Genomic DNA, 27703 nt, shown 5'->3' with positions numbered 1-27703 from the left:
AGGTATTTAACCCACTTATTTCCCTTGGTTTAACAACAGAGTAGGACAAAATGATCATCTAATCCACGTAAACAAAGAGAAGTAAAGATGAAAACTAACTTCCCCTTCTTTCCACTCTGGAGGCATAAAACTGTGACTTAGTCCATCTGGAACTCCTAAATTGTCTCTCCCCAGGATATAAAAAAATTACACCAGCAAGTACAAAGACGATAGCAAAGCAGCTAAGCGGCACGGGGGCAACAACTCTGTAACAATTCTCCAACTTGCAAATCTCCAACTTGCCAAAAAGTGTTAACCTTCAGTCACAATTTGTTAGAATTATAAAAAGGCAAGGTGTTTGGGACAGATGAGGGAGAGCACAACCTGGCCAGTTGCCGTTTATGAGGCTGCAACCCTGAGCTAATTTCGGAGCTCCCTTCTTTTCCTCTAGACTGCTCTCTGTCCCTCTCTACCGCGTTCAGGTGCCAGGTGCCATGCTTTCAGATTTGTCTAATTTCATCCTTATGAGCCTATGACATAGGTATCATTTGTGTTTATGGATCCGACAACTCAAGTGCAGAAAGGCAAGCTAGGAAGTAAGAGGCAGAGCTGGGATTTGAACCCAGAGCTATCTTACTCCAAGGTTAATGCTCTTAAGCCCCATGTTACACTGCCTCCCTTGTATCATATACAAAAAAATAGAGTGGTTTTAATTTTCAAGTACAAAAGTTTGTGACTGTTATGGAAACAGTGTCCTAGAAATCAGCAGGGTAAATGAAGTCCAAATTCTAGAATATGTTTTGATTTGTTGAGTATTCTTACTTTAATCATATTTTCTTTTTATAAATAATTTTTTCTAAGAAAGGCTACCTAGAATTAAGAAGAGGAAACAAAAGGCAAGCTTTAAAAGCACTCACACTTTCAGCATCTCAATAGTGATGGGAAGTGACCTGGTCCGACCCAGGGTACCGCTGTCCTCAGAAAAGCCATCACTGTACTCAAAGAGCAAGGAGTGAGCTCTATGAGAGCCCTCCAAGGGAGGGGTCATGGGAAGTGGGCTCGTCAGGGCCTGCTGGATTCGGATATGCAGTGGAAGGGGAGGCAGCCTACAGGGTACATGGGGCTCCCCAAAGCTGTGGTCCAACATCCTCTTGGGTACTTCCTTTTTCTGATCTTCCTGCTGGGATACCTCCTGGGGCAGGTTTAAGGAAGCTGGAAACTCATTTTCTGGCACAACTTGAAAAGTCTTAGCAAGGAATGGAGGGGACCGTGGGGGTTCGGGAGGTCTATGAGTAGGCAGTGGGGGGGACGGAGAGGGAGGCGGAATCATCAGCAGTGGTTCAGAGCCCACTGAGCATGTGTTCCTTTCTCTCTGATCACTTGGTGCTTTTGTGTTGGCGGCAGCGGCAGACTCTGAGGTGGGAACCAAGCTTGATGGAATGCCTCTCTTAGGCGGTAAGGGTGGGGATGGTTTCGATAACAATGTACCGCTGTTTATTGCCTGGGACAGTTCAGCTGGAAAAGAGAGAACAACACCTCAGTTTAAGATGGCTTCACAATGCTCTGAAGGGCCAGCCCAGGGCCTAGATTAGAACTGAGCTTACTCTCAGCTTTCAGGCAAATTATACCATTTCGTGGCTTTGCCACAACCTAGGTACCTCCCGCTAAAACAAAATTTATATTTAAATATCTAGAAGGCCTAATAAATGTACAGACATATAGGAAGACCGCTACCTTAATACTCTGATGAGAAATTTCTTACTTCTTTGCTCTAATACATATGACTTTTTTATGACTTGAGGTAGATAAAGCTAATATGATGAGACAAAAAATGTGGATAGTAAGTTCTTTGGTCTAACAGAATTCTGTTAAAAAATTTAACCATGCAGGTACCAGTAAAAAAACCCAAATACTATCAGGCAGTGTTACCATAACTTGATAAGTAATGACATCTAGATATCCCAGCTGTGTATTATAAAATTACCAATAATAACATCCTGAATTTTTCAGCAAATGCAAAGGCCTTTGAAGAAATCAAAGTGCTTTGCTATCCTTGTCTTTGGATTCTCTTTATAGAGGACGTTTATCTTTACCAATTTACAGAAGGCAAAACTGAGGCCACAGAAGTTAGATGACCTGCCCAAGATCATATTACATACAGGCAAGGGCTGGGCTAGTCCCAGTTCTCATTATTAGACTCCATCCTCTAGATCCCACTGTCTTTGTGATTTTTATGAGTGTCCATACTTATCCTTTATACCCAAAACCCCATCACCACTCCCCACTACACTATGGGCTCCTTGATGACAGAGCAACCCATCTCCATCAGCATACCCATAGAGGTGGGCACTGTGCTTGGCACACGGTGGACCCTCAACACATGCTTATGAGATGAGAGGCCCCCACCCTATGTCACAACAGTATATATCCCTACATGATCCCCTCAAGCCCAAAATGACTCAGGTTTTGATTCAGCAAAGTCCCTCTGGAGGGCTCCAATGGCTTTTAAGAAGTAGGTCATCACAGCATGCATGGGCTAATCTTGCAAAATAATTAAACAGTAAGTCTCCTGATCACCAACCTCTAATCCTCTACTCAAACCCCTAATTTTGGTTACACTGCTTGTTTTCAAATGGCTGCCATATGTCTTACCTAGAAAGCAACACCTCAAGGTCCTCTGATAAAAAATTTACTTGTTCTAAGTCCCACTCCACTAGTAGCATTCAAAGTAAAAAGCTAGCTAATTTGAGAATTAAAAAATAAAAGATTTTATTTATTTATTTGAGAGAGAACGAAAGTGAGAGATCACAGAGAGAGAGGGAGAAGCAGGCTCACCGCTGAAAGGAGGGCTTGATCCCAGGACCCTGGGATCATGACCTGAGGCAAAGGCAGATGCCTAACCAACTGAGCCACCCAGGTGCCCCTAATTTGATAATGTTTTAATGTCACTAATTGTATTTTTTTTCAGGTTTAACTACCTCTACATTTTTACTAGGCATAGTTACTTATTCATAGGCCAAATTATGAAAATAATTTAAATATGTAAGATAATAATTTATTAACTGTGAATAAATTAACTTAATATTACTTTAATATAATCATTTCATCTTTTATATATTATAAATGCCCAAATCCACTTAAAAAATGTAATTCCAATATAAGTAATATACAGTATTATACATCTTAGGTAAATTTTAAAAAGACTTTCTAGAGGGGTGCCTGGGTGGCTCAGGGGTGCTTTTGGCTTCTCCCCTTGCAGTTCCCCCCTGGCTTGTGCTCTCACTCACTATCTCTGTCTTAAATAGATTAAAAAAAATCCTTAAAAAAGACTTTCTAGAAAAATATTGCATACACACACAAAAAAAGATGAAAAAAAGTATTAATTTTAGCCCCAATGAGATTTTTTGGGTAGACTGGACTTTTGCTGCCTCTCTGAAAATAGCCATTAGATATTCCATTTACAACAAAACCTCCACAATACCAAATTTGAGTATTTTATTGTTTGAATTGATAAGGTAAATTATCTCTGGTAATTTAAGGAAAACATATATCTCAAGAGGTTAAAGAAGTGAACTCTGTTACATCTACCCTCACAATGGCACTTGGCTGTAGTTCTGTGGGCAAGATGCTCGAATGTTCATTGGAGGGGTTACGGATTCCCTTCACCTGTCCAGCTATTTATGGTGGTCCTTCCCTTGTCCTAATACTCCTGCTTAGTCCTTAGGCCTAACACTGTTATGCCCATTAGTACACACAGCAATGTGTACAGCAGTGGTTTTTAAATGTTTGGATCTCATGGACCAATAAATTAAAATGAAATTCTCAACCAACCTCAGGTTGTCAATTTTTAGAACTTCCAAATAAGACTTGATATCAAGTAGCCCATTTGTGAAGATCATCCTTTCATGAAAGAAATGGATTTTTATCATCAAAGAATTAGGAAGGTCATAATTTCAGAATAAAGAATAGTCCTTTAAATCAAAACTAAGTTAATCTTATTAAAAACTCTGTGAACTGTCCTGTTTTTCTCCTCCTGCTGAGAACCACTCAAGACTGATGTTGATCCCTCAGTCATGAGACCTATTGCTCTGGGCTATTCGCCTTAGGCCAAGAGTGGCCTCTGTGGTTCAGCCCAGAGAACAGTACACGTATTAATATTTTTTATATTATCTTATCCTGAGAAGGACAGACTATTACTGGTTTACAGCAATGGTTCTCAATGTATGGTCCCCCTATATGCAGCATCAGTATCACCTGGGAACTTTTTAGAAATGCAAATTCTCAGGCCCACCCTTGACTAACTGATTTGGAAACGCTTAAGGCAGGGCCCAGCAATCTGCGTTTCAACAAGCCCTCCAAGTGACCGTGATGAGACCCTGTCTAGGCAGCAGTTTGAGAATACAGCTGTATGGGACAGAGGTCTGGGCTCAAGAGCTGAAAAGCCTAGGTTTGGTTTCTATCTCTCATTAACTGCGACCTTGAGTGAGTCACAACTTCTTCATGCTATAATTGCCCTAACTATGTAACAGATAAAATCGCTTTCCTACTTCACAAGGAGGTTCTGAAAGCAAGTATATGAAAGCTGCTTGAGTTCCTCAGAGATAAGCCAACACAGCACTGTCCATCCGGGGTGGTGAGAACAGTAATAACATCTTTCTAATCAAACTACTCCAACCTGTCATACTCACAATATACTCTAAGCCTGTTTTTCAGGGTTCTCGTCACACCACACAAGAAAGGGGTATTAGCTGTTTAATGAGTGTAATTTATTCCTCCCTTCCATCATGGACAAGAACTGCAAGCCCTACTAAGCCTAGTATCATTTTTCCTGAAAAACTACCTTCCTTCCTCCCTCTTTTTCTCGAAAATTCTTCTAAGAAGGTATACATGTAGGTAAAGAAAAGCTGACCTAAATAGGACTTTGGATAAATATAAAAAAATTTACTAAACTGATAAAAATGTACCGGTTATCTTCCCGGTTTTCTTTCTTCTATCACTTATTGTATTAAGAGTAGCATTCTTAACTCTCCCAAGAGAAAACATGACTTTATCAGGACACCTTGAATAATATCTTTTGCAGTTTGCATGAAGGTATTATGCCAGACACTGAGTCACAAGTTATACTGGCATCTATACAATCACCTTTTTATCTGTTGGGCTCATGCTGCAGGCAGGCACTGGTGGTTTAAAGTAGGTGAAAATAACCCCTTTTTTCCATGCAGGTCAGACCTGCTGTGGTCTTCACATGGCCAGTCCCCCAACTATAAACACTATTTCAGAAACACTGTTTTAGAAATATAGACATTAAGCCCTCCCCCACCAAACTGGAACTGAATTTTACTGATCTCTGATCCTAGTCTGTTTTTGTTCATAGCTATCTGCCTCATTTTCAAGACTTTACTCTATTTTGAGGGCATTCGGAGGGACAAGACATGGAGAACTCTCACAGACCGAATCACTATTGTACCGATGACGCAATAAAACGGCCGTCCCAAACCAGACCAAAACAAACCCAAAGCAACGGACACCTAAGACTGACTTACCAATGACAGGGTTGCTATTTCTGTGAGCTGGTTTAGGGGGAGGGACAGGGGGCTGCTTGGCAGGGACCACGTGAGTGAGGCTCGGGGTGGCGGTGGTGTTAGTGCTGGCAGGAGCCGCGGGCAGAGTCCTGGGTACTGGGGAGGGGGGCACGGAGGAACTGACAGTTTTTGCTGGGTTCACGGCAGCAGTGGTGGCAGCAGGTGCTGCGGTGGGGGCGGCAGTGGGGGCGGAGGAGACAGGCCTGGCCGTGCTGCCGGAGGAAGCGGCATCCTTTGCTTGCCCTTCGTTTGCTTCATGAGAAGAGGACAAGGGTCTTTTAGGGGGAAGTAAAGGCTGCTTGGGTGCATTCTCAGGAACGGACTCTGCTTCGGAATTAGGCTGGCTTCCAGTTGAGCCTGCGTAATAACAGACGTGATTTAAAAGGGAAGAAAGAGTAACAAGATAGACTGAAAAAGCTAACACACTTCAGGCTTACGGTCAACTTCATCCATTATTTATCTTGCAGATGAGTTCACAGGCCAAGTGTCCCAACCTCAACATACTTAAGGCATATGACACTTTCTCAATCCCAATCCCAAAGTAAGAGAGGCCTGTACAGTAGTGATTCTTCACACCACAGCCAGGCAACCGGGGGAGGCAGAGAATCCCATGGGTGGGGGAGGAGGGATGTGTAGCTTGAAAAAGTCCTACGGGTGTCTGATGCTTAACATCCTCTTCCGTCCTTGAGAATCGCAACTTAGGTCTTTTGTGAATGGAAGAATGAGGGGGAAAATTCCACTTCAAGCTGCAACTAGTTGAGGAATTGATACAGGAAAACAGAATTCTCTCTGGATTTTATTTCTCCCTTGGCTCTGGCAAAACTCGGAGTTAGATGAGAATGACTGACGCATGGCTCTTACGCTCACAAACCCAGGTTCTCTTACCTGAACGCTTCTTTGGGTCCTCTTCGGGCACAGGCTTCCTAAGACTTGCTCTTCTTCCTGACTCTTCTTCTGCTTGGTCTGGACTAGAAGAGCTGGTACTCCCTATGGGAGTGGTGTGGCCATTTTTTAACACGGCATGGCTCAACTTCCCCGGATCCTCACTACCTGCAGGGTCAAAAAGGAGAGAGCAAACTGATGGACCGCTGTGGTCAGACAGGGAGGAGAGCTGGTGATCTGTAACCTTTCTGACCCCTTTCTCCCCCTTCCTGTGTGAGCTGCTGGTTCAGATCTAGATTATTTGGACTTTTTTTTTAATGATTTGGATCTTTATAGTAGCAACAGAAATAAGGAATTCCTTTCACCAATAAACAGCTGATTGCCTATTATGTGCCAGGTGTCTTGCTACATGAATAAGATCCACTTAACAGACGTAAGTACCAAATGCTAGCCATTCAGAGCTGTTGGGGTAGGAATGAAGAAGAAACGATTCTTTTGGGCTGGGAATGAGGTTAGGAAAGCTTCACAAAGAGTGGTAGCTAAACTGGGTTTTAAAGGAGTAGGAGCCGACTGTACTGCTGCAAGATGAGGAAAGACAGGCAGAAGGAGTAGTATGGATGAAGGGATGAAATCATTTGGCATGTCCAGGAACTGGCATCTAGTTTGTCTGGCAGGAAAACAGATGCACGTAAGAAACAGTTACGGACAGGACTGGAAAGGCCAGCCAGAGCCCGGCTATGAAGGACACCAAACGCCACGTAAAAGAGCCTGGGCCAAATCCTGTAGTCGACAGGAAGCCAAAGAATTAAAGGAGGAGAGAGATCTGATCTGATCTATCTTTTCGAAGGTTAAATGTGACAGCTGAGAGGAGGGTGGGTCCGGCGGGGACTGGAACAGGAAAAGCTACCAACGAGCTACTGCTGGAATAAAGGTGAGACACAGCAGAGGGTGCCAGGCATTAGGAATGCAGAGCAAGGGGCGAACTGGTAGACCGACCAGAGCTCAACGTGAGAGACAAGAAACATGCCGACAAACTAAAGTGCAGGAATGATCCCTAGGCTGGAGGCTTTGGGAGGACCACTCGTCACTAGGGACACTGCAGGTAAGATTCCTGCACAGAACAGTTAGACAAACATTCCCAGTTACCGCTGAGCTTCCCTAGACTCCTTTGGAGGAGGGAACTGAGAAAACTGAGGTTAGAGACTTAAACTCCGTCTCACCTCCTAGTGTCATGGGGACTAGGAATGGTTGCTCTCTAGACGGTTTCCATTTTGGCTTTCCATAGTGAGACCCTCTGGGTAGTATCATTTTAGTGACTCTTGAGTTAGTCCCTCAAATTTTCAGAGACCAGTCTCCCTCACCCCGACCTCCTACTAGATTAGACAGGATCATTCTCCATGCAGTGTCAAAGAGAGGTGGAGTCTGGGCTGAAAGTAGTAAAGAGTCTATGGCAAATGAGCACTAGATGAAATGCTAAAGTATCCTGATAACTATTTTAAAACAGGGAAGGTTGCAAGATGGCAACTATGCAAGTGTAGTAAGCTATCGCTTATGTTAATATAGCCCAGCCATAACAGAAACAGGACCTTCTAGAATATAAACCAAGGAATCATTTCAAAGCAAAAAAGACTATTACTTTTGAAAAGCATACAGTGAAAGGTTAAGACACATTATTAACTGGTTTCTACTCAGCATGCACTAGGAAAATACATGCAAAAGTGCAGTTATCTGGGCGCCTGGGTGGCTCAGTCGGTTGAGCGACCGACTCTTGATTTCGGCTCAGGTCATGATCTCAGGGTCGTGAGACTGAGCCCCTCATGGGGCTCACACTCAGCGCGAAGTCTGTTTGTCCCTCTTGCTCCCCCCTACCGCTCCCCCTGCTTGCCTGCTTGCACATGCTCTAAAATAAATAAAATCTTAAAAAGAAAAAGTAATCATTTACTTCTCAAGCTATTTTTTCAGGATTGTCTACTTTCAAGTAAACTTTCTTTTAAAAAATATTTATTTATTTTTAAAAGATTGTATTTATTTGAGAGAGAGAGAGTAAGAGAGAGCACGCAAGGGTAAGGGTCAGAGGGAGAAGCAGAGTCCCTGGAGATTGGGGAGCCTCATACGGGACTTGATCCTGGGACTCCGGGATCATGACCTGAGCTGAAGGCAGTCGCTTAACTGACTGAGCCACCCAGGCGCCTCTCTTTTTAAAAAAATTTTAAGATTTGTTTTCAAATTCAAGTATAATAAAATACAGTGTTAGTTTCATGTATACACTATAAATGATTCAACAATTCTATACATTATTCAGTGCTCATCATGGTAAGTGTGCTCTTAACCCCTTCACCTATTTCACTGACCCCCGCCCCCACTTCTCATGCGGCAACCGCCAGTTTGTTCTCTATATTCAGAGTCTGTTTTTTTGTGTCTTTTTTCTTTGTTCACTTGTTTTATTTCTTAAATTCCACATACGACTGAAATCATATGGTATGTCTTTCCCTAACTTATTTCACTTAGCAGTATATCCTCTAGATTCATCCCTGTTGCAAATAGCAAGATATCATTCTTTTTCTATGGCTGAGTACTACTCCACTGTGTGTGTGTGTGCACAGTCTTTATCCATTCATCTATGGATGGACACTTGGGTTGCTTCTATATCTGGCTATTTTAAAGAATGCTGCAATAAACACGGGGGTAACATAGCTTTCTGAAAGTGTTTTCATTTTCTTTAGGTAAATACCCAATAGAGAAATTACTGGATCATATGGTAATTCTATTTTTAATTTTTTGAGGAATGTTCACATTATTTTCCACAGTGGTTGCACCAGCTTGCATTCCCACCAATAGTGTATGAGGGTTCCTTTTGTCCACATCCTCACCAACACCTGTTATTTACTGTGTTTTTTATTGCAGCCATTCTGACAGGTGTGAGGTGGTATCTCACTTTGATTTGCATTTCCCTGATGCTGAGTGATGCTGAGCATCTTTTCACATATCTGTTGGCCATCTGTATGTCTTCTTTGGGAAAATGTCTATTCATGTCTTCTGCCACCCCCCCCAAAAGATTTTATTTATTTGAGAGAGAGAGAGAGAGAGAGAGAGAGAACGAGGAGGGGGAGGGGTATAGGCAGAAGCAGACTTCCTGCTCGGTGAGGAGCCCGACACAGGGCTCAATCCCAGGGCCCTGAGATCATGACCTGAACCAAAATCAGACGCTTAATTGACTGAGCCACTCAGGTGCCCCCTTCTGCCCATTTTTTTTAACAGGGTTATTTGTTTTTTTGGTGTTGAGTTGTATAAGTTCTTTATATATTTTGGATATTAACCCCTTATCAAATATAGCATTTGCAAATATCTTCCCCCACTTGGTAAGTTATCTTTTTGTTTTATTGGTTTCCTTTCCTGTGCAAAAGTTTTTCATTTTGGTGTAATCCCAATGGTTTAAATTTTACTTTTGTTTCCCTTGCCAAAGGAGGCATACTTAGAAAAAATGTTTTTATGGCTGTTGCCAAAGAGCTTACTGCCTGTGTTTCCTTCTAGGAATTTTATGGTTACAGGTCTCACATTTAGGTCTTTAATCCGTTTTGAGTTTATTTTTGTGTATGGCATAAGGAAGTGGTCCAGTTTCATTCCTGTGAATGGAGCTATCCTGTTTTCCCAGTACCATTAGTTGAAGAAACCATTTTTCCCTCATTGTATACCCTTGCCTCCTCTGTCATAGATTAATTGAGCATATAACCATGGGTTTACTTCTGGGCTCTCTATTCTGTTCCACTGATCTATGCGTCTACTAAAATTTCTTATATTTAATGCAAAGGTTTTCTACAATGCTAACAGTGGAGTGTAAGCAATATTCGGCTTCAACATCTACGAGTGTCCTTGCCCCATCTCAGAAAACATATTAAATATGTTATAATATAAGCAAGTTAGAACCATACATATTTAAGCCAAAAGCTGTGTCTGAGTATGAAAAACTTCAGAGTTCAAATGTTGCTTTTGGCCTAAAATGGAGATATATAAGCTAGGCCCCGAGGCTTATCTCAGAGTTTCTTCCTAGAATAAAGCTTTCGGTCAGTTCTCTGGTTGGCAGAGTAGTATCTTGTCCAATGGCTACAACTCATTTATCAATTGGGTCTTTGAGCTAGTAGGCTAAAAACAACTTGGATCAAGAGCCAATTAAGAAGCATAGGGCAAAAGAAACTGAATGTAGGTGAAAAACAACAAACAAGTAATGTATGGGGTTTTGTGGGTGAGTGAGCAAGAAAGGTGAGAGTCAGGGAGAGGGCATGGGGTAAGAAATGGCGATTATAAAAAAAAAAAAAAAGCAAGGGTCAAAGGTGCTGCAACAGAGGTATTACAATTATAGTTAACCACCTAAAATACCCAGAAGATTTTGTGTCCAAATGTAAAATTCAAAGTCTCATAAAAAACTGGTTATCCATGCTCATAGCTAACCATGTAGAAAATTCAGAATAGTAGAAAAAAAAAGTCTCCTGTATTCGCATCCTAACAACTAATGCTAGTTAATATTTTAGTTAATTTTCCTTCATGTTTGTTTTCTTTGTTAAATTTTTATATATTTGAGCTGTGCCCGGGTGGCTCAGTTGGTTAAGCATCCAACTCTTGATTTCAGTTCAGGTCCATCATCTCAGGATTGTGAGATCGAGCCCCTGACAGGCTACGTACTGAGCCTGGAACCTGCTTAAGGTGCTCTCCCTTCTCCCTACCCTTTAAATTTCTAGGTAGTTGAAATTTAAAAATCTTCAATATAGGGGCGACTGGGTGGCTCAGTCAGTTGGGTGCCCAACTCTTGATTTCAGCTCATGTTGTGATCTTGGGTTGTGAGATCAAACCCCACGCTGGGCTCTGCACTCAGCGAGGGGTCTGCTTGGGATTCTCTCTCTTCTTCTCCCTCTGCTTCTCCCCCCATTTGTGCTCGCTCTCTCTCTAAAATAAATATCTTTTTTTTTTTTAAAAAGATTTTATTTATTTATTTGACAGAGAGAGAGAGTGAGCAAGCACAAGCAGGGAAAGTGGAAGAGGGAGAAGCAGGCTCCCTACTGAGCAGGGAGCCAATGCGGGGCTCAATCCCAGGACTCTGGGATTATGACCTGAACTGAAGGCAGATGTTTAACCAACTGAGCCACCCAGGCACCCCAAAAATAAATAAATCTTTTAAAAAACTTCAATCTAGGGGCGCCTGGGTGGCACAGCGGTTAAGCGTCTGCCTTCGGCTCAGGGCGTGATCCCGGCGTTATGGGATCGAGCCCCACATCAGGCTCCTCTGCTATGAGCCTGCTTCTTCCTCTCCCACTCCCTCTGCTTGTGTTCCCTCTCTCGCTGGCTGTCTCTATCTCTGTCGAATAAATAAATAAAATCTTTAAAAAAAAAAAAACAACTTCAATCTACATAATTAAATTAAATTAAATTTTGTGAATAAGCAACATATATTAACAAGGTTCAAAACCTAAAAAGTATAATATTCCATTGGTTTGGTTTCTTTCTCCCATTGTCTGAAGGATAGGATACAGTTTTAAAATGAGGCTTTCAGATTTGCTCATGCAAAGGAACTCTAATGAAGAGAAATGAAACAACTAACGTACTGTATTCTTAACTCTTCCGATAAGCTGCTTTGTTAAAGTCACACGCTGGAGAAAAGTCCTGACGTTATTAAATAAGTAATGAGTGTTGAAATACCAAAACATGATCTTTATGACAGAGGATTAGGGAAGCAACCTGGGCATGGAGACAAGTTTGGTCAAAAAACTCAATCAAACAGGGACACCTGGGTGGCTCAGTTGGTTAAGCATCCAACTCTTGATTTTGGCTCAGGTCATGATCTCGGGGTCATGGGATCGAGCCCTGAATCAGGCTCCTGGCACTCAACATGGAGTCTTCTTGAGATTGTCCCCCCCCCCAACTGTCTCTCTCTGTCTAAAACAAATAAATAAAATATTTAAAAAATATATATTAAAAAAGCAAACAAAGGAAAGCAATGCAGTACTGCAGCTGGCACAAAGCTGAGATCATACAGAGACACAGAGAAGGTTGGCTCCAAGGATCGTTCACAAGCCACTCAATTTCAGAGTTAAAGATCATAGGCAGTTAGGGTAGACACTTGGAAGGAAGAGTGAAATCTTTTTTTTTTTTTTAACCCCTCACTAAGAAAATGGCCACCTTTACTATAGGAAATTAGGAGGTAATTATTGGAATAAAATCATTTCATATTTACACTCCTAAGTTGAGATTCCTTAAAAAAAATCAGTTATTCTTGCTTATGTTTTGATATTTTCCCTTCACTTACTAGATATTTTCATTCCCACAAAAAATATTTGCCTTCCTTAAATAAATCAAATATAGATAGCACAGCACTGAATTCTCTCAAAATACCTTATATTTAGTTTTTTATTGTCAAGTATAACACTAGTAGAGAAAAATGTATAAAACATAAATGTAAATTTCAACGAGATGTTACAAGGACACTTGTGTGATCATCATGGACATTAAGAAATGTTTCCAAATAGCCAAACTGTGGAAAGAGCCCAGATATCCATTGACAGATGAATGGATAAAGATGCAGTGTATATATACACACATATATACACAATGGAATATTACCCAGCCATCAAAAAACTGAAATCTTACCATTTACAACGACGTGGATGGAACTAGAGGGTATTATGCTAAGCGAAATAAGTCAATCAGAGAAAGACAATTATCATATGATTTCACTCATATGTGGAATTTAAGAAACAAAACAGGATCACAGGGGAAGGGAGGGAAAAATAAAACGATGAAATCAGAGAGAGAGACAAACCATAAGAGACTCGTAACTGCAGGAAACAATCTGAGGGTTACTAGAGGGGAGGTAGGTGAGAGGATGGTGTACTTGGTGATGGGCGCGTGATGTAATGAGCACTGGGTGTTATATGCAACTGATGAATCACTGACCTCTACCTCTGAAACTGATAATACACTATATGTTAATTAACTGAAAAGGAAGGAAGGAAGGAAGGAAGGAAGGAAGGAAGGAAGGAAGGAAGGAAGGAAGGGAAGGAGGGAGGGAGGGATGTTTCCAGAGGGCGTGCCTAGATGGCTCAGTTAGTTAAGTGTCTGCCTTTGGTTTAGGTCATGATCTCAGGGTTGTGAGATCAAGCCCTGTGTTGGGCTCTGTGCTCAGAGAGGAGTCTGTTTCTCTCCCTTTCCAACTGCATGCACCCCCGCCCCCCTCACATGCTCCCTAAAAATGAATAAATCTTAAAAAATATATATATATATAAATAACTTGTGATACATTTATAAAATAAAATATTATACAGCAATGAAAACAAACTATACATGCATGCTATAATATGATTCTCATAAGTAATATTGAGCAATTAAAGTCAGTCATGAGAGAATATATATCATATTACTTCTATAAATGTAAAGAAAAAACAGGCAATCTTAAACTACAGTGTTTAGAGATGCATGCTTAAGTGGTTAAACTATAATAAAACAGACGATTATCACAAGAGTTAGAAGAGTAATTGCTCTGTGAGGGAAGGAGTGGTGTGTTAGGAGGGAAGGGAGGCTTCAGGGGTCTGAAGACATTTCTTTAAAAAGATTTATTTATTTGAGAGAGAGAGAGAGAGTGCACGAGTGGGGGGGGGTGGGGCGGGGGGAAGGGTAGAGGGAGAGGGAGAGAGAGAATCCCAAGCAGACTCCATGCTTAGCATGGAGCCCGATGCAGGGCTCAATCTCATGACCCTGAGATCATGATCCGAGCTGAAATCAAGAGTTGGACATTAACTGACTAAGCCACCCAGGCAACCCTATATATTTTATTATCAGGAGCATTTGGGTTGTTTCCAATTTTGCCCTGTTACTAATAAATATTGCTGCTACAAGCACGTTTGTATACATCTCCTGATACACATGTATACATATTTTTGTTGAGTATATACCAAGTTCTGGATATGCTTGCACATAGGTTTGCATATCTCCAGGTTTCACAGATTATGCTAAACTATTAAAAAAATTTTTTAAAAGTAATCTCTATACCCAACATGGGGCTCAAACTCATGACCCTGAATCAACTGTCATATGCTCCACTGACTGAGCCAGCCGGGTGCCCCATTTGTACATATTCTTTAGTGAACTGTCCAGTGCTTTTGTAGACTCCGCTACTGAGTTGTCTTTTTCTCTTTTGTAGAAGTTTGAAAAAAATATTCTAGATGTATGACCAGCTTTAAAAAATCTCCCCTCCCTCCCAATAGCAGTAACAAAAGAAAATTCAAATGTCTAGTCAGAATCCAACACCAAGTGTATAGAGACAGACATAGGCTATTTTATTTATAAACTCACCCTGGTCAAAGTCTTCCAATAGAACCCCTCTTTTGACCAGCTCCTCTCTCGGTTTTCGCATAGATATTTTTCGCTCTAAAACTAATATTAAATTGGAAAACAGCACTCAGAAATATGGTAGTTAAAGGTCAATTTTAAGCATTCTAACTCAAAAGGTAAAAGAATAAAGTGGTTCAGTTTTCTATTCTCTGGAAAGAACAGGAAAACTAACTTCAAATTTAAAAGCATAATTTCATTCGTAGCCTATCTTATTGGGAAAGCAGCATTTTCAAGAGAAACTATCCTGATATAATTTTAGCTCCTTATTTATAATTGGCATTTCAAGAATAAGGTATTTGTGGATGAACTTTTTCTGAAAGTGGTCAGTCGAAAAAGAAGCATCTTAGATTTGCTACCATTCAGGAACTCCGTCATTCACCACTTGATAAACTTTAATCCCATCAAAATAGCAATCTGGGGATGAGACTATAGTATATAAGGTTTAGTGAGTGACCACTTGGTTTTATTCCTAAAAGACTGAATTCCCTCTTCAAAAAGAGGGTTATAGAAGCTTGGGAAGAGAATGAGAAAGTTAGATACTTCTAAAATAAGAAACTCTGTAATTCCGAACATATATTTAAATCTTTAATGTCTCACCTTCTGATGTCTCTTTGAATTTATCACTACTTTTTTTTTTCCGCCATTTCCAGGGCTTGAAGATCTTGCCAAAGCCTGAGAACTTGCTCTTCCTTTTGGTGGGCGGCGTCGTGTCTCCTGCTTCCACACTGTCCATGACCATGCCTGGGTCTGCGGTGGGCTGGCTTGCTTCTTCTGTAGTACGGTGAAAGGCACACAGGGAAAAAAACAGCCAATTTATTATGTCAGCATAATTTCTGAAAGATCCCTTCCCCTCTCTTCCTGTGGTAGTTGGAAAGGATCAGAGCGATGATAAACAGTCATGCAGACAGATTCCTTGACTTCACACGGACACCAAACATCAAAATCCACAACAGATATATTACTAAAAGGGAAAAGGAACCAAACCAAGCTGACATTGTTTTAGGACAAAATTCAATGAGATGATCATAACCAGCTCACGCGCACACACACACATACACACACACAAATATGGATGTCTTTTCAATATGCATGAGACCCTACCCCAGTGTGGCCTATCGCTGTTGCCGTTCTCATCCCCCTGGCACAGGGGAGGCCTTTCCCAGCGAACATTACTGCCTTCGGTGTCATTGAAACAGGGACTTCCATCTTTAGTGAGTCATCATTCTCTACTAAACACTGCCCTCCCCCTGCCCACCTCTTTCAGGACATTAATAGTTCAGAGGGGGTAACACATTAAGTGTTAACACCTTACTTGTATCTGTTTTTCAGATTATTTTTTCTCTTCACAAGACTCTTCAGTTTGGAGCACTGGCAGGGGCCTGGGGCTGGGGCATTCCAGAGACTGCTTTAAAATGAAATCTTTTTTGGAAAGTAGAGGTGGGATTCCAGTTTGCCTCTCACCATAGTACTTCAGGGACAATCATGATCTTAAGGATATGACAAAACACGTTAACTGGCGTGGTATACGTGCGGGACTGAAATGAAAAGCCATGAATCCCTCGTAATGACCACACATGCAGGGTTTAGTTAGTTAGCTTTAGTGGCAGAGAAAGGAGCAGCCAAGACGGGGCCAAGAATAATAATAATAATAAAAAAATAAATAAATAAAAGCAGGAAAGCAACAAAAAAAGCAGGAAGGCAACACAATACAGCTTTGCACTCCACCTACTGTCCCAGGGTTCTCTGGAGAAGTCTAGAGGAGAAGAAAAAAAGAGTCATGTGGAATAACCATCCTGGAATTAAAGTGGAACCTTTACTTTACAGAAATACATCAAGGACCCCATACTATATTATCACATGTAATAACTTAACATGCTTATTGTACACAATTTCACATCTGAAGCAAATAATGCTCTTTTCGGGGGGCTAAATGGGCTAATATATGCACTAAAAAAAGTTTATTTTAATACTGTAGATGGTTTTTCATAAAAGAAAATACACAATCAACAAGCACTTATTATTTTTTTAAAGAAACAGTTGCCAAATTCAATCTTTTTCAGTTGACAGATGTGAGTCTAGGGAAGCCTGTTGTGAAAGTCAGATTTACACCACTGTCATGATCGGAGAGACTGCAGCAGCGACTGCTGGATGCATTATTTTGCTGTATACTGACGTGGGCCCAAGAGGGTTCTGGGTACTGAAGGCAACAGGTTGAGATGAGAGAACAATGACTCTTTTCTTCCTAGTTGCACGATTTACTCGAACACATCCTGGGTCTCAACTACTTTAATTCCTTCCATGACATGCAAGAGAATGTAGTTACTGTAACGCCGGACCATATTTTTAGAAGTTTACTCCCCTCACAACGATTTCCCCTCGGTGGTACCTGGGATGCACCCCCACGAGTGGCACATGGGTGAATACATGGTATCACTTTTAAGAATCAGTGCTTTAAGACAGTGTACTCCCCATTAAGAAATATCAACAAGACCTCAAGACATTTCAGATGTATCATACAATATAATATTTAGCATATGTTAATGATGACACTTTCAGAAATGGAGCTAAGCACCACTAGGCGTTCATAGTCACTTTATTTGCTAGAGGCAAGGAGAACTGAAATTTGAAATATCCTGCTAGCCCACCTACTGAATAGACTTCACTCAGTTCCAAACGATACACAGGAAAATGCCTGTTTGATTAAAAGTAATAGGGAAGATAATATAAAAACTCAAAAAACAAAACAAAACAATAAACTAACAATATGAAAGAAGAGGTGAGTGCTATGAGATACTTTTACAAAGAAAAATAGCCAGAAAGCTTGAGGAGTGTTAGGTGAGAACTGATCACAGACAAGTTCCTGTCTGTCTTAGTCCCTCGAGGAGATACAGCCGATCTAGCTGCTGCCACTGTCTTGCTGGGCATCTAACCTGACCACTTTCTAAACTAGAACTGAGTTCATCACTTGTAATCCTTCATTATATTGAGCAATATATTTATGTGTCCCCTTTCTCTTATACATTCAAAACAATAAATTATGAGATCCTTTCAAACACATTCATGCCTGCTGGCATATGAACTCAAGACAAGTTCAGTTTATATTTAAAAGCACATCAAGTGTGGAAAATACTAACAGCTATGATAAAAATGACTGTCTGCCATAACATTTATTGCTAAAATAGCTCTCCGCTTTCTTTGTGTAAAGAATATAATTACTGGGGTAACTGGGTGGCTCAGATGGTTAAGCATCTGCCTTCAGCTCAGGTCATGATCTCCAGGTCCTGGGATTGAGCCCCACATCGGGCTCCCTGCTCAGCGGGGAATCTGCTTCTCCCTCTCCCTCTGCCTCTCCCCCTGCTTGTGTTCCCTCTCTCACTGTCTCTCTCATATGAATAAAAATAAAAAATAAAAAAAGAACATAGTTACTGAATACAAAAAGCAGACAGAACAGCTTTTTTTCTTTGATGTTTTATGCAAATGTTAATTTTCATGTTTATAAAACTTTTTATTTTATTTTTTTATTTTTGAGAGAGAGCACATGGGCACTCAAGTAGGAGGGTCAGAGGGAGAGGGAGAAAGAGAATCTTAAGCCCCCTGTCGTGGGGCTCAATCTCATGACCCTGAGATTATGGCCTGAGATGAAATCAAGAGTCGGACCCTTAACCGACGGAGCCACCCAGGGGCCCCCATGTTTATAAAACTTTTAGAAGAGGATATGCCTTTGACTCTTGCAGTGGGGGGATTCAGCCACACCCAACCTTGACCTTATTGTCCCAAATTCATCCATTCTTATAGATTCTCATATATTCTTATATTCTCATATTCTCCATGCTCCTCCCCTCCATATGAGAAACAGAACAATATTACAGTAATTCCTAAATCTGTTCAAATACTTGGTATTAGTCCAGTTGCCTTTTCAAAATAGAGTCTTCAGGTAGTGGGATCTAGGAATCTGTTTTGAAAAATCTTTATAGAGGTGACTCTTATGATCAGTCAGGTTTGTTAAACCCAATCCCAGATTATTACCTGCAAACCTTATGCATGTTCAAAGAGACAGAGGCAGACCTCCTCTGTCTGTAACCTAGTTCTTTGTTGAAGAAAAATAAACTAGAAAATCATGGCATCATTTCAGTGTTTCCTACTTAAGCATAAGTACTCCTGCAGAAGAACTGTGAGAGTCTTTCCTGTGCCTTTTAGTCTCAGATATAGTTTAAATTAAAAAAAAAATTTTGCAGTTATTCTTCTTCCAGATTTGTATTACGTTAATGTGCACTTGGAAACATGTATGATGTGCTGTTAGCTTGTTTTACCAGCGACTGAGGGAGGTATGTTAGCAACTCTACCTATGAAAATGGATTTGTCTGTTTCTCTTTCTAGTTCTATTACTTTTTTGCTTTATATACTTTAAAGCTACATTATTGGATATATACAAATTTAGAGTTATTATATCTATCTGTTAAGTTGCCTTTTTATCATTATGAAATTCCCTGTGTCAACCTAATAACACTTTTGCCTTGATTTTGTTTTTTCTGTCTAGTTTGACAACTTTGTCCTTTAGAGTGTTTAGTCCATTTATATTTAATGTTTTTCCTGACACAGCTGGGTTTAAGTCTACTGTTTTGCTATTTATTTTCTATTGGTCGGATTTGTTCTGTGCATCCTTGACTTATTACAATCTACACTGTTAGTGCTTTACTTACTTAATAAACAATGCAAGAATCTTTCAAAATTTCAACTCTATTTACTGTGTTGTTATATTTTATTTCTACATACACATAACAATAAACCACAGCAAACATTATTTTTGTTGTTTTAATAAACAATAGTCTTTTATAGTTCCTACATATCTGCTTTTTCAGGCAATCTTTATTTCTTTCTGTAATCCTGTGCTTATAATTAGGATAATTTTTTAAAAATTTTATTTATTTATTAATTTGAGAGAGAGAGCGCACACACATGTGCACCCACGGGGGTGGGGGAGGAGAGGGAAAAAGAATCTCAAGCAGACTCTATGGCTGAGTGCAGAGCCCAACATGGGACTCCATCTCAGGACCCTGAGATCATCACTGAGATGAAATCGAGAGTCAGATGCTTAACTGACTGAGCCACCCAAGTGCCCCCACAATTAGGATAATCTTATATCATCATTTTTGAAGGATATTTTCACTGGACATAGTATTTTCAGTTGGGAGTTGAGTTTTTTTTTTTTTAATTTTATTTATTTATTTGACAGAGAGCAAGAAAGCCAGCGAGAGAAGGAACACAGCAGGGGGAGTGGGAGAGGAAGAAGCAGACTCCCAGTGGAGCAGGGAGCCCGATGTGGGGCTCAAACCCAGGACCCTGGGATCACACCCTGAGCCGAAGGCAGACGAGTAACGACTGAGCCACCCAGGCGCCTCGGGAGTTGAGTTTTTTTGTTTCTTTAATTGCAACACCTTATAAATGTCATTTAATTGGCTTTTTTCCCCTCCCATTTGACTGCTTTTCTTTGTATGTTTCATTCTTTTGATGCTTTCTCTTTGCCTATAGCGTAAGTGATACAGGTGGGATTCAAATCCAAGTCTCTGACTTTATTTTTTTAAAAATATTTTATTTACTTATTTCAGAGAGAGAAAGAGCACGTGCGTGCAGGTGCAGGGTGAAGGGCAGAGGGAGAAGCAGACTCCCCATTGAGCAGGGAGCCCCATGCGGGACTCGATCCCAGGACTCCAGGATCATGACCTAAGCTGAAGGCAGACACTTAACCAACTGAGCCACCCAGGTGCCCCAAGTCTCTGACTTAAAAAGTCTATGACCCTTTCAATCATGCTGCCTTCAGAATAAAGATTAAGCCGAAATCTTTTTTTTTTTTTTAAAGATTTTATTTATTTATTCAACAGAGATAGAGACAGCCAGCGAGAGAGGGACACAAGCAGGGGGAGTGGGAGAGGAAGAAGCAGGCTCACAGCAGAAGAGCCTGATGTGGGGCTCGATCCCACAACGCAGGGATCATGCCCTGAGCCGAAGGCAGACGCCCAACCGCGGTGCCACCCAGGCGCCCCAAGCCGAAATCTTATAAGTCTTTCCAACATCTGGTTACATTCATTAACAAAAGTTTTTAGAATATAATTTACTAAACTGGCACATCATATGATTTAATTCTTACAACAACCTGATAATTGGTATTAATCTCCATTTTAAAGATTTTATTTATTTGAGAAAGAGAGCGAACATGGGGGGGGGGCGGGCAGGTGCAGGCAGAGGGGGAGAGAGAGAAAACCTGGAGCATACTCCACACTGAGCACAAAGCCCCCAGTGCAGGGGTCAATCCCATGACCAGGAGATCATGACCCCAGCTGAAACCAAGAGTCAGATGCTCAACCGTCCAAGCCACCCAGGAGGCCCAATCTGTATTTTATATAATTTAACAAGTTTGGTAATTCATCTCAAATACTGCTATCAAAATTTATGAAGGGTAGAAAGTCTAAAATTAGGTTTCTTACTGAAGCCTCCTTATAAATGAATTTGCCACCCCATTTCAATTACTTCGAATTTCAATAGGTACTTTATAAATTCTTTGTTCACTTCTCTTAGAAGTCATTATTTTGTACTTAAATTGGATGGAGCAATCAACTTTTGGATCAGTACTGCACATTATTTTTACATCAGATTACTGATTTTTCTTTTTTATTTATAAACCATACAATGTATTTGGAGTCTTTCTTTACTGACTACTTCGTACCATTATTCTTCAGATCTTGCTTTAAGTTGAGACAGATAAATTCTTCATGCTTTGATAGGATATGTGAGAGGGCGAGATAGGACTCAAAGTCATACTCTCAGGTATGGGACTAGTCTGGGAGTGCTCTGGAATCTCAACTTTTAGCCATTATTCAAGAGCAACATCTACAACTGATTAAAATGGTGTTGATAAAGTTCTTCCCAAACACTCTTTGCTTAGCTGCCTGCTGAAAGAAATTCTGAATCAAGGGAGTGTTCTCATGGATGAACAATATCAGAAAAAGGAGAAAGGGAAGTAGATTAATCATTCCTAATGAAAAGGGAAAGAACAGCCATTATTTTGACACCAGAAGAAAATCACAAAAACTTGATTCCATCAAATGTCCTACATATGAAGAGTGGGATCTTCAAGTAATTAAATGATACTGGGGAGGCACCAGTCAAGCCTTCCCTGCTCAAGTCCAAGAGTATTTTTAAGAAGGGAAGGTAGCAGACTGAAAATAAACTAATGGTAAAATTCACTGGCAAGACCTATTCTGCAGTCTGCTTAAATCCAAATTTGAAGAGCTTAGGAAATAGGTACTGGTCTCCCATTACCAAATTCCATCTGGGCATATATGCTTTTATTATCTGACAAGGGATTATTTGTAACTAGAATAATGGCCAGGGTTGTCCACATATTTTTTCAAATTCTAACTCCAACTTTGTGTAAAATATGTAAGACCATTTTGTCTAATAAAAGCCTAAATATCATAACATATTTAAACAAAAGTCTATAAAACTCAGCTTTTGAAGATGGAAACTGCCTAAAGATGTTATTTCTGATAGTGTTATTTAAGGTGGTACATAACTAGGGAAGTTTAACTATACAATAGGTATATGAATAAACAAACTGAAAAAATTATACAAAACAACATATAATCACTAAAACTAAGTTTCTAGAATAATTAATAATCCTAGGTTAAAAGTAGAACATAGGGGCACCTGGGTGGCTCAGTTGGTTGGGTGTCTGCCTTCAGCTCAGGTCAGGATTCCAGTCTTGGGAATCAAGCCCCATGTCAGACTCCCTGCAGTGGGGTCTGCTTTTGCTTCTCCCTCTCCCTCTGCTTCTTTGCCTTGCAGCCCCCCCCGCCCCGGCTTATGCTCTCTCCCTCTTTCTCTCAAACAAATAAATAAAATCATTTTAAAAAAGCAGAACATAAATCTATATGTAAATCATATATATCACATTATCTAAACTATGCTAAAATATGTTAAAAGGAAGAATGGAAGGAACTAAACCCAAAAGTAAATATATTTTGCTGGTAGAATTATGGGAAATTTATGTTTCTTCTTTCTAGCATATATATATATATAATCTATATCTATTATCTATATCCATATCTATATATATCATGACCTGAGCCAAAACCAAGAGTCAGATGCTCAACTGTCAGATGCCTCCCCTTTTTAAAAATTTTAATGATATAATTACACCTCAAATTTATTCTGTACTCACAAATAAGGGGCTGAGAGAAGTGAATTTGAAGCTGTTCCTAAGCTAATTTGCACATTAACCATTTGTTCTCAACAACTCTGATTTTATGAACATCTCCATTTCCAATTAGAACACAAATAATACAGGCTTGGAGTCACATTTGGATACTCCATTGTTTCTGCTTAAACTAATTATAGAATTTAAAAGGGCCCTATGGGGGCCTTATGACTGTGTGTTCCAAAGAAAACGCCTTTTTCTTTGAATCAGGCAGCTGCAGCCCACTAGGAAAGCGTGTTAGAATTGGAGGTTTTGGTGTTTCCTGGAGGTAGTGGATGTCGGGAGAGAAAGGTAACCAACCAAATTACAGTTTCTGATTTGAGTAGTACCCTGACACTATGCCCTGGTATTTAAACTACTTACTCCCTCATTCAAGTTGTAGCACTTCAAATTTCATAGGCTTGTTTCTTATACCATGTATTATACAGAGTTCTAGCACTTTGTTTTTCAACTCTCAGGTTTTTCCTAGTCAACATTTAATTCAGGTTTTTTAGTTTTAGTTTAGTTGTTCCAGATGAATTTCTGGGGTGACTTTTAAATAAATGTATAATATTATTAAAAATTATGCAGGGGCGCCTGGGTGGCACAGCGGTTAAGCGTCTGCCTTCAGCTCAGGGCGTGATCCCGGCGTTATGGGATTGAGCCACATCAGGCTCTTCTGATATGAGCCTGCTTCTTCCTCTCCCACTCCCCCTGCTTGTGTTCCCTCTCTCACTGGCTGTCTCTATCTCTGTTGAATAAATAAATAAAATCTTTAAGAAAAAATTATGTAACACTTTTCATCTTCAGATAAAGTATTCATTAGCTGCTAGCTATAGTTACCTACATCTACGTTACTTGCTAGAGATAAGGATAAAACAGGCTTAAACAATAAGCCCTAGGTCAAAGACAGTGTTCATTTTGGAATCTGAATTAGAACCAATTCTTAAGGATTTTCTAAAAAGAATTTATTTATTTATTTATTTGAGAGCGAGAGAGAACACAAGCTGGGGGAGGAGCAGAGGCAGAGGGACAAGCAGACTCCATGCTGAGTGCGAGCCCAACTGGGAGCTCAATCTCACAACCCTGAGGTCATGACCTGAGACGAAATCAAGAGTTGGACGCCTAACCAACTAAGCTATCCAGAAGACCCTCTAACCAATTCTTTTTTTTTTTTTTTTAAGATTTTTTATTTATTTATTTGACAGAGATAGAGACAGCTAGCGAGAGAGGGAACACAAGCAGGGGGAGTGGGAGAGGAAGAAGCAGGCTCATAGCAGAGGAGCCTGATGTGGGGCTCGAACCCATAACGCCGGGATCACGCCCTGAGCCGAAGGCAGACGCTTAACCGCTGTGCCACCCAGGCGCCCCCCTCTAACCAATTCTTAATCATCCATGTTGGAAGGTAAGGTAAGGCACAGGCAACTGGAGTCAACAGAAAACTTAGTTTTCAACACAGCCTTCACTACCCTCTCCCCTTCATTAGGCTTGGTAATAAGCAACAAAATTACTGGGTCTTTTTCTCTTTTTTTTAAAGATTTTATTTATTTATTTGACAGAGAGAGACAGCCATTGAGAGAGGGGAACACAAGCAGGGGGAGTGGGAGAGGAAGAAGCAGGCTCCCAGCAGAGGAGCCTGATGTGGGGCTCAATCCCAGAACACCGAGATCACGCCCTAAGCCGAAGGCAGACGCTTAACGACTGAGCCACCCAGGTGCCCCCAAAATTATTGGGTCTTAGTTCCATCTCTATTTCTTGTACCTTATTAAGTTTAAGAAATGTTGAGATTTAAAATATATAGTTCTCCTCTTTTACCCATAAAACTTTTATAATAACCATTTTTTGTCCAAAATTTAAACATCTACAGTTCTGTGCAACAAGATACAGACTTCATTATCAAGAAGCTGTCAATTATCTTAAGAAAAAAAAAATTTTTTTTATTTACATGGGGCTTGAACTCACAACCCTGAGATTAAGACCTGAGCTGAGATCAAAGGTCAGACGCTTAACTGACTGAGCCACCCAGGTGCCCCACAATTATCTTTTTTAAGTTTAAGGTATACAGCATGCCTTGACTTACGTATACTGTGATCAATTATTTTTATAAGGTAATAGTACTGGTTTTTTTTTTTAATGCCCACTCAGTTTGAAACAGATCTTGTGTGTATACAAGCATTTTAACAGCATCAAAACTTTATAAATGGAGAACATTAATTTGCACTTACTCATTTTTGCCTTCTAAAAGAGGATTATTATTGGATTTAAAGAACTATTTTAGAAAACCATAACAAAAGTACAGAAAGCAAAAGCTGCTGCTAATGAACAAAGCAGGCTTTGTGTGGAGCACGCCCACAACTTCCCTTGGAAATACTGCAAGGTTCTGACCTTCGGGAAATAGAACTGGGCAAAGCTCTGCAGAAGATAGTCAGGGAGAAGGACTCTCTCTGTACCTGCAGGGACGGTCAGGTCTGGGAGTCCAACTCCAGTAAAATAATTTTCTGATCATGATGGCATCAAGACGGGATGCCCTTGGCAACTTGACATGTATGCTTTTTTGATAAAAATTCCAAGTTGAGAGTATGGTTTTATAGTGAGATGCCAGAAAATAATATATTCTATCATGGAAAAAAGGTTTTAAACTCTCCAAAGTTTTCCTGCAAGTAGAGAAAGGGGCTACTGAGCAAATCCACCGGAGCAGAGAGAAGGGACAATAATTTTTGGTTGGTAGGCCATACTGGATAACAGAAAATCCTATAAGGAGTCCATGACAGACCCCTGTACTATTGCTTCCTTCTCATTCCTGATTAATGTGGAAAGTGGGCCTGTTCCTTCTTTCTCAGAAGAAAGCATTTACTGTTACACCTAGATGAGTATGAAAAATGTTTCTGATAACTCTCATGACCAAATAATGCCAAGTGTTTTTCTTCAAAGTGTTATGAAGTAGTTTATTTTTAACTAACCCACCTATTACTTATTCCTGTTAATATTGTTACATTCATTTTATTCATCCAACAATCTCCTTACTGATTTTACCTCCAAATGACCATATATTTCTAAATCACCTTGACCCAAATGACTCCATCATCATGAGCTTGAGAACCCATAACAACAAATTTAAGAGCAAAATGAAATCAAATGGTGATGGAAAAGGAATGTAGAAAAGAGGAAATATTATCATACTGTTATCTTTTAAAGCAATATATTCCTACGTAAAAATCTTTTTTAAAAAAGAGTGTAATTAGTGAATGAGAGGTATATGAAAGGTCAAAAAGGAAAAACAAAAACACAAACATAGAGATGGAGAATGGAAGGGAAGAGAGAAAGAAAGTTCCAGACTACAGCTTATTAAAATTCTTTGGTCCTGGGGCACCTGGGTGGCTCATTTCGTTAAGCGACCGACTTTCGATTTCGGCTCAGGTCATGATCTCAGGGTCGTGAGATCAAGGCCCATGTGGGGCTCTATGCTGGGCATGGAGCCTGCCTGGGATTCTCTCTCTTTCCCCTTGCCCTTCCCTCCTCTAAAAAATAAAAATAAAATAAAATAAAATAAAATTCTTTGGTCTTGTGCCTAATTTAAGGACGTGTGCTAATTATAATTAGCTGGCTGCTTTAATATGATACATGGTAAAGGCAGAAAGAGCTTTTATGTTGATCAAGAAATACAAAGTATTATTACCTGAAAGTTTTTAAATTAATTAATTATTTTAAAAAAGATTTTATTTATTTATTTGACAGATAGCAGCCAGCGAGAGAGGGAACACAAGCAGGGGGAGTGGGAAAGGAAAAAGCAGGCTCCCAGCGGAGCAGGGAGCCCGATGCGGGGCTCAATCCCAGGACTCTGGGATCACGCCTTGAGCCGAAGGCAGACGCTTAACGACTGAGCCACCCAGGCGCCCCTACTTGAAAGTTTTATCTGAGTAAATATACAGGCTTCTTCTATGGACATATTTCACTTGAGGTTACTTTTTTTTAATACAAACTACTGAGGATAACTGCTAATTTCCTTGAATGGACACTATAGCATAAATTCCCTCTCTGCATTTAAATAATTAATTAGTTCACCAGTTGTTAGAGAAGTCCTATGGATACTGACATATCATGTTGTCTACGTGCATATGCGTCCTCATGCAAAGTTATTTATAAGTAATCAGGCTCTTCTTAGTTAACAGCTCTGGACGTCCATCATAAGCTACAGTCAACTAACTTAGAAAAAGGAATACATCTTATCTTTTTAAAATTTGTTTTTAAAGATTTTATTTTTAAGTAATCTCTACACCCAACGTGGGGCTTGAACCCACAACCCCGAGATAAAGAGTCTCACGCTCCACTGACTGAGCCAGCCAGGCACCACAAGAATATGTCTTACCTTAAACAAATTTATAAATATCTTGGATTTTTTCTTTTAATATTTAAATTAACAACTGAAAGTAAATTTCTCAAAGGCATAAAACTTGAGTTTTACCTATACAGGGTCCACTAAAACATTTACAGTGCTTTGAAAATCATAAGAAATATATTCAACATATTCAGTAATTTATTTTGTATCACTCGGCTTGCCAAACTAGTACCAATCAGTTTTTAGAAGTTAATTCTACTCCCAGCGTGGGGCTCGAGCTCACAACCCCAAGATCAAGAGTCTCATGCTCTACCA

The 27703-nt window shown here is 40.1% G+C and overlaps 1 protein-coding gene across 14 annotated transcripts in view; it reads right to left on the bottom strand.

Moving 5' to 3' along the window:
- PHACTR4 (phosphatase and actin regulator 4) overlaps nucleotides 1–27703 on the bottom strand; it is a 92722-nt gene that overhangs the window by 16564 nt on the left and 48455 nt on the right. For 4 of the 14 annotated variants that reach the window (XM_034647719.1, XM_011229164.3, XM_011229169.3 and 1 more), the window contains 6 exons: nucleotides 16549–16572; nucleotides 15417–15590; nucleotides 14781–14861; nucleotides 6447–6611; nucleotides 5523–5918; nucleotides 897–1494 (listed from right to left, as the gene is read on the bottom strand). In XM_034647719.1, the coding sequence (XP_034503610.1) occupies nucleotides 897–1494; nucleotides 5523–5918; nucleotides 6447–6611; nucleotides 14781–14861; nucleotides 15417–15590; nucleotides 16549–16572 (1438 nt within the window). Of the gene's footprint in view, nucleotides 1–896; nucleotides 1495–5522; nucleotides 5919–6446; nucleotides 6612–14780; nucleotides 14862–15416; nucleotides 15591–16131; nucleotides 16153–16544; nucleotides 16573–27703 lie in introns of those variants that run through there. The other 10 variants (XM_034647761.1, XM_034647770.1, XM_034647765.1 and 7 more) reach the window with 4 other exon arrangements.

Source organism: Ailuropoda melanoleuca, chromosome 2, assembly GCF_002007445.2.
Source record: "Ailuropoda melanoleuca isolate Jingjing chromosome 2, ASM200744v2, whole genome shotgun sequence".
In the NCBI taxonomy this organism is placed as follows: Eukaryota; Metazoa; Chordata; class Mammalia; order Carnivora; family Ursidae; genus Ailuropoda; species Ailuropoda melanoleuca.
The sequence above is the reverse complement of the archived record's forward strand: the minus strand, read 5'-3'. Positions and strand labels throughout refer to the sequence as shown.